The sequence below is a fragment of the Chiloscyllium plagiosum genome, chromosome 3, assembly GCF_004010195.1.
Source record: "Chiloscyllium plagiosum isolate BGI_BamShark_2017 chromosome 3, ASM401019v2, whole genome shotgun sequence".
Classification (NCBI taxonomy): domain Eukaryota; kingdom Metazoa; phylum Chordata; class Chondrichthyes; order Orectolobiformes; family Hemiscylliidae; genus Chiloscyllium; species Chiloscyllium plagiosum.
This window is the reverse complement of record NC_057712.1, coordinates 43,280,586-43,288,076: the sequence shown is the minus strand read 5'-3', so window position 1 is coordinate 43,288,076 and position 7,491 is coordinate 43,280,586. Positions and strand designations below refer to the sequence as shown.

The 7,491-nt window shown below is 39.8% G+C and overlaps 1 protein-coding gene across 1 annotated transcript in view; it reads right to left on the bottom strand.

The window, feature by feature from the left end:
* Nucleotides 1-407: 407 nt before the first annotated feature.
* Nucleotides 408-7,491, bottom strand: part of bag2 (BCL2 associated athanogene 2) — an 11,189-nt gene continuing 4,105 nt past the window's right edge. The window contains exon 3 of the mRNA XM_043681367.1: nt 408-4,325. Within this exon, the coding sequence (XP_043537302.1) occupies nt 3,931-4,325 (395 nt within the window). The 3' untranslated portion in view covers nt 408-3,930. The remainder of the gene's footprint in view (nt 4,326-7,491) is intronic.

The window sequence follows — 7,491 nt, the reverse complement described above, 5'->3', positions numbered from 1 at the left end:
GTCACACTTTTTCATTTTATATATTACAGAAACATTTGGCCTGTTGTCCAAATAATGGCAATTCAAATGCTGGGTGACCTATTTTAAGCCATTTTTCAAATCATTTGGGTTGCAGTGCTGGATTCATTGATCAAATATCCTCTTATATGCCACATATAACTCTGATCACTTTTACTTCCCCAACATTGGATGTTATAGAACATAGAAGAACATAGAAGAATACAGCGCAGTACAGGCCCTTGGGCCCTCGATGTTGCGCCGATCCTTCTACTTGTGACTTAACCAATTTTATAAACGTTTAGAACAATTTCCTACCTTTATAACTTAATATCACGATTTATGAAGGCCAGGATGCCATATGCTGCGCTGTCTCTGTCATGCTGCCTTCAAATATCTGGAGCCATGAACCCCAACACACTTGTATTGGTGACAGTCCTGGATGCCACATTTTAGGAAGGACATGAACACTGCAGAGTGCAGAAATGACTTACAAGAATAAGTCCAGGGATGAAAAGCTTCAATTAAGAGGACAGATTGAAGACGGTGGAACAGTGTGGTGTTTGGAAAACTCACTATCTCAGGGAGTGGTTAAGGCAATTCGTGAAAATGTAATTTAAGGGATAAGTCCGTGGGAGAGAAAGGAATAAAAGGATGTCCTAAGGTTAGATAGCGATCTGATTAAAGTATTTAAAATCATGAATGGTCTGAACAGTGGACATGCAGTGAAATGTTCCCACTCATGAATGCATTATGAAGAGGGCACAGATTACAAGAAATAGTTTAAAAAAAAAAGCAAAAGTGATAGAAGGAAAAACTTGTCCATGTGATTTGTCATTTGGATCTAGAATACACTGCCTGAGAGTGTGGTGGAGGCAGGTTCAATTGAGACACACATTGATTTAAACACTTAGATGAAAGGGTTAGGGGAGAATGACACAAAGTGAGCTGCTTATTTCTAAAACCATTAAGGAGATTATGTATTGAACAGCCATCTGCATGGCGATAATTGTAAGTGAGGCAGGAGGCAGTAATAGCAACCAGCTCGGCTAAATGGCCTGCTTCATTAGGAGCTGTTAAGAGAAAGTTCACTTGACTGAGTCTGAAGGGATTAGCTTATCATGAGGTTGGCCCTATACCTATTAGAGTTTAGAAGGATAAGAGGATCTTTATAGAAATGAGAGAACTTGACAAGGTGGATGCTAAGGGAATGCTCTCCCTTGTGGGGGAAAGATAGAATTAGGAGACAATTTTAAAAATAAGAATTCTTTTCTCTCAGGCTTGTTAATCTGTGGAATTATTTCACCCAGAAAGCAGTGGAGGTAGTATCATTGAATATATGTAAGGCTGAGTTAGATTTCTGATTGATGAGAGTCGAGAGCTGTGGGGTGAGCAGCGCAGAGCAATCATGAAAGTGGAGTTAAGGCCAAATCAGATCACTCATACTGAAAACAAAGTGCCAGATAAACTCAGGTCTGTAAATACCTCTAGAGGGAGAAAGAAGCAACGCTTTGAGTTCAAAATGTTTCTCTTCTGAAAAATCATCAGATTTTATTTCAGAGCTCCAACATACGCAATATATTGCTTTCTTATTAAATTAACCATATTTTTAGCAAATGGTAGAGCAGGCTAAGGGGCTGAATGGCTTACTCCTGCTCCCGCATCTCGTGTTCTTATTCTCTATGCACTGTCATTTCATACAATGATGCCAAATGCAACTTGTCTAATTATTATTTTGGCCAACAATTCATTGGTCAATAATGATCATTGATCATTGTTTTCAATAGGGAGACATAAGGTTGATGCAAATGGTAACAAAGCTTCAAGTTAGAGTTAATAACGTGGTAATGTGACTTGAATTGGGAAATTACCCTTAAGTTAGTTGAACCCTCATCAAGACACCAAACTGTTCACTGTTACTGTTAGATTGGCAATACAGCTATGACATTAGTTTGCATGCTATTTTTCAAATCATGTTGCATTTTATTCATAGAGATGTCAAATTTTTATTCAACTCCTTAACAGATTTTATTCAAGGAATTGCACATCGCATCTGCGAGTACAGAGCTCATTTTCATTTGCATCTGCAGATTTCTAGAGCTGAGTATGTCAGCAATGAACAACCTCATTTTACTTGTGGCATTTAAGCTAATGTCAGTTTGGAGTCTTTATGCACAGCACTGAAGGTCAACTTAAAGAAAGCCAAAACAGAAAAGCCCGCTCTTATATGTGGTGAGGAACCCAGGCGTACAATAATATACCAGCCTTGTACTTGTAGGAAGAAACCAACCATCATTTTTGCTCTTTTGTACGGCATTGTCACCATCCATTCAGGTCAGCATTTTTAAATAAATCCTGTGCTTAAAATTTTTAAGACATGTTAAATGGGATTATTGGGTCAGAGTTTCCACTCTGATGCACAGTTCTTTTTCTGCCCAAAATCAATTAAACCTGAGCCCAAAAATACATGGAATTTCAAACATAAATTACACAATGCCAATCGTCTTTCCATGGTCTTTTGCCGTAAAACAATAATTCTATTTTAGTGTCTTAAAGTCAGGCACACCCCAAAATAGAATTAATCCCCGTGCAACATTTTGACCAACTCTGCTTACTGGCAAGCCTTTAAGAAGGCTTTTAAAATTAAGTTTTCTCCTTTCACAGGAACACGTGGGCACATTTTAAAGTTTTTTAAAAAAAGTTAAAAGGTTAGTTTGCTAAGAAACTGACCGATAAAACTAGTAAGTGGAACTATATAGAATGTTTTAATATCCTGCCTATTCTGTAAAATCAGATAACTGCAGATCGAGTCTGAATAAAAATGCATAAGCTTTGTGAAATGCACTTTGAGTTGCATTAAAACTGTGCCTATTTTAACACTCAAATCAAGGAACATTCTTTACTGTAGGGGGAAATAAGTAATTAAGTTTGAAAACCATACCCAACTGAAGATTTCATCTTTGTAAGCACACAAATTAATTTGGGGGAGAATGTGAACCATAACTTCACTTTGGGAAATTAGTGCCATAATGACTGAATCAAATCTGGGTACAGATTGCAATGTGTTTTTCTATTCAGCTGTTATACGTTGTGGGAAATTTCCTGAATCAGCGCACAGGCAGTCACAAAATAATTACAACATCCATAATGACAATTAACAGTCATGTTCTGCACTAAAACAATCCTCATCAGGAACATCTATATATGAAGAATAAAAGTCCCCACAAACCATACAATCACAATAAGACCAGAGCTACAATGGACAGTAATGTATCCAACTGGAAATTGACCTTCGAAGTGTATTTTACTGGTTATTGGGAAAGATTACCAGCTATGATTTCAATTCACTTTGAGTATTGTCTCCAGCAGTATTTATAGGCTCTTAAATCATCTCACATTCTTCCTTAGGATTCCTTTGAGGGACATGTTAGTCCTAGATGTACCTGTATGATTATAGTTAATATATCTTGGGTGGCATATAGTGACACTACAATTTCCAGTTAGATTGAGATGACTGGATAATAGCTTCTGACAAGTACACCTGGAGACCGAACTGATGGTGACTAGGATTGGTTTATGCATGTAATTTGTTTTGTGTGGCTATCCTCCATTCACTGAATTATTTATGGAAATATAGCCATGCTTTTATCAGGAGATTCTGTTATAAGGCCATGAGTTGTGTTTCCTATATTTTCAATCATAAGCATGATTTGGTGCAATGAGCAGTGACTCCTTTAAACAGACTCTGTGACTGTTTTCTGCAGCTTGCTGTTTAAATAGATGGTTTGCTGAGTTAATAGACCTCTCTTGCTGTAAAACTGGCCATCTGCCATGAGTTATGCTACGAGTCATCCGACCTCTAACTCACTGGCAAGATGGTGTTAATGTGACAAAGTATATTTTGTTCTTTAAATAGCACAGGTGTGGAGTGCTTCAGTACACATGATTGTAGTTGCCAGGCTCTGCTTTCTGCTGGTCTAACAGGATGATTGATCTGTTAGCATTGGAGACATTTCTAATCAGCTTTTCCAGTCTGTTTTTGATTTTCTTCTGATCTTCTAAGGCGCAGCCAATGATAATAGATTGGAACTTCTGGTCGACTGGGCCCGGAGGAGTGTCAGAGGAGCAGGCATTGTAGAGAGCCACCAAGCGTTTCTTGTTGCTTCTCAAATCCTCTAGGACCTTGCTGACCACCTCATCAATCAATGCAGTGGCCTTGCTGAGGGCCTCCTCCTGCTGAAGACTCCGGATTGTCTCCACAGAAACCATCACTGTTAGGGTTCGGCCAATGAGGCGATCGGCTGTTACATTGAGTTCTTCCCGTTCCCCTGTGTAAAGATTGGAATAGACTGAGCAGGTAAAATGACCCCCAGATTGAACTTGTACTTTCATCTGTATTTGTATATAGATACAAGCAATAAAAGGTGCAATATTTTGCTTATTTTCAGACATGCCCCATTCATTTATCCTAAATTTAAAGTTAAAATTGTAAAATACGATAATGTTACGGATATCTTCAATTGTAACAATCGCCTGTGAAGCACCTTGGGATGACTTACTATGCTATATAAAAATTAAAGTTGTTTCCATGATTTTGATTTTAATTCACTAGCGGGATATGGGCATCACTGGTTTTTTTTAGATTAGATTCCCCCACATTGTGGAAACAGGCCCTTCAGCCCAACAAGTCCGCACTGACCCTCTGAAGAGTAACCCACCCAGACCCATTTCCCTCTGACTACTCTACCTAATACTATGGGCAATTTAGCATGGCCAAATCACCTGACCTGCACAGCTTTGGACTGTGGGAGGAAACTGGAGCACCCGGAGGAAACCCGTGCAGACACGAGGAGCATGTGCAAACTCCACACAGACAATCACCCAAGACTGGAATCAAACCAGGACCCTGGTGCTGTGAGGCAGCAGTGCTAACCACTGAGCCACCGTGCTGCCCTTAGTGCAGCATTTACTGCTATCTTCAGTTGCCCTTGAGAAGGTGGTAGTGAGCACATTCTTGAACCGCTGCAGTCCATGTGCTGGAGGTTGACCCACAATGCCTCTAGGGAGGGAATTTCGGGATTCTGTCCCAGCAAAACTGAAGGAACAGTGATGTAGTTCGAAGTCGGGATGGTTTGAAGGGAAACTTGTAGTCAGGTGAATTGGCCATGCTAAATTGCCCATTGTGTCAGGCATATTAGTGGGAGGGAAATGGGTCTGGGTGGGTTACTCTTCAGAGGGTTGTTGTGGACTGGTTGGGCCGAATGACCTGTTTCCACACTGTAGGGAATCTAGTCTAATCTAATCTAAAAATAGTGGTGTTCCAATGTACCTACTACTCTTATCGTTTTAAGATGGAAGTTATCATCATGTTTGAAGGTGCTTTCAAGGAGCTTTGGGAATTTAGATGGGGCATCTTGTAGATGGTATATGCTGCTGTTTGTGTGTCAGTGGTGAAGGTTTGTGGATATGATACTAACCAAGCAGGTTGCTTTTTCCTGAGCAGTTTAAATGTTATTGAACCTGCACTCATTTCAGCAAATGGGTAGTATTCCTTCATATTCCTGACTTGTGTCTTGTAGGAGGTGAACAAGCTTTGGGGAGCCAGGAGGTGAGTTCCTTGCTGCAGGATTCCTAACTTCTGAGCTGCTCTTGTAGCCACTTATTATATTGCAAATCCAGTTCAGTTTTTTGTCAATGGATGGTGATAATGTGGGAATCAGTGATGGTAATGCCACTGCATGTCAACAAGATGTGGTTACATTATTTCTTATTGAAGACGATCATCACCTTGCATTAGCGTGGCATAAATGTTACTTGCCATGTTTCAACTTATGGGAGAGGGAATGGCCTACTGGTATTATCACTAGACTTTTAATCCAGAAGCTCAGCTAATATTCTGGGAACCTGGGTTTAAATGTCACACTGGCAGCTGGTGAATTTGAATTTAATAAAGAATCTGGAATTAAGGTTCTATTAATGCCAAAGAAGTCATTGTTGATTGTTGGAAAAACCCATCTGGTTCACTAATGTCCTTAAGAGAAGGAAATCTGTCATCCTTCCCTGGTCTGACCTTCATGCAACTCCAGACCCACAGCTATGCAGTTCACTCTTACCTGCTCTCTGGGCAATTAGGAATGGGCAAATAAATGCGAGACGAGCTAGAGATGCCCACATTCTATCAGTGACTTCCATGGAAATATTTTCCAGGTCTTGCTGCATTTGGACATGAACTGCTTCAGTATCTGACTGAGCATTTTGAATATAAAAAATGTTGGATGATAATCAACACAAATACACTTACTGATTTCACACTGTAATGTTTTCTGATTAAGCCTGTATATATTTCAGTGTATAGATTGAGTCAAATCATTTGACCTGACTCAATTCCACATGTTACTTCTTACAAGTTTCTCTCAAAAGGTACGCTATTGACATGTGTCCTCTTCGTCTGAGACCCAACTGTTCTTCTACTTCTCACTCAGTATTGAGTCCCAACATTTAAATATAGAGGAAGACAGTTTTTTTTCCTACAGTATTGCTGAAATAGTAGGAACCCAAAATACCAGACAGTCTCATTGACATAGTGACTAAAGGCACTGGGTGCAGTAAGGTTATGCTACTTCTTCTTTGGCATTTCCTTCCCTCAGCCAACATTGCCACATCACTTTAAGCAACAAGCTTATTACTTTATTGGAAAGGTCATAAAATGTTGTGACAACTTTGACTCACAAGAACGTTTGGCATTCTTTAAGATGCTTGTGAAACTGGTCACCATTGTGGGAGACAGTTTACAGGCCACGTAGAGCATTTGAGCATGAGTTTAAGATCAGGGATTATGAGGGTCAGAATCCTTGAAGAATTGATGAGGCTCCAGGCTTGAGAAAGAAAGGACTGGTTCCATTAGTGATTGCATGCAAGTGGCCAGAACTGAAAAAGAAATACAGCTATGAAAGATTGACTTCAAGAGAAACAGATCAGTAAGGGAGGAAAGATATGAGCAAGGAGACCGGAAAAGAGAGGAAAGAGGGAAAGAGAGAGAGAGAAATGAGAAAGATGAAGATCTCAAAATGAAAAGTTCTGAATATACAAACTTGAATTAAAGAGAAGTAAAGCTGGCTTAGACAAATCTCTTAACTTTAATTTGCTGAAGAATTCTTGTTTGATACCTAAACTAAATTTAATCAGGAGGAAGTAAGATGTAATTTGTGGAAAAAGCCTGAAGAAGGGCTTTTGCCCGAAACGTCGATTCTCCTGTTCCTTGGATGCTGCCTGACCTGCTGCGCTTTTCCAGCAACACATTTTCAGCAATTATCTCAAGAGGGTTGGAATATAAAAGCACCATTACTACTGAGACTTTATAAAGCTCTGGTTAGGCCCCATTTGGAGTACTGTGTCCAGTTTTGGTCCCCACACCTCAGGAAGGACATACTGGCACTGGAGCGTGTCCAGCGGAGATTCACACGGATGATCCCTGGAATGGTAGGTCTAACATAT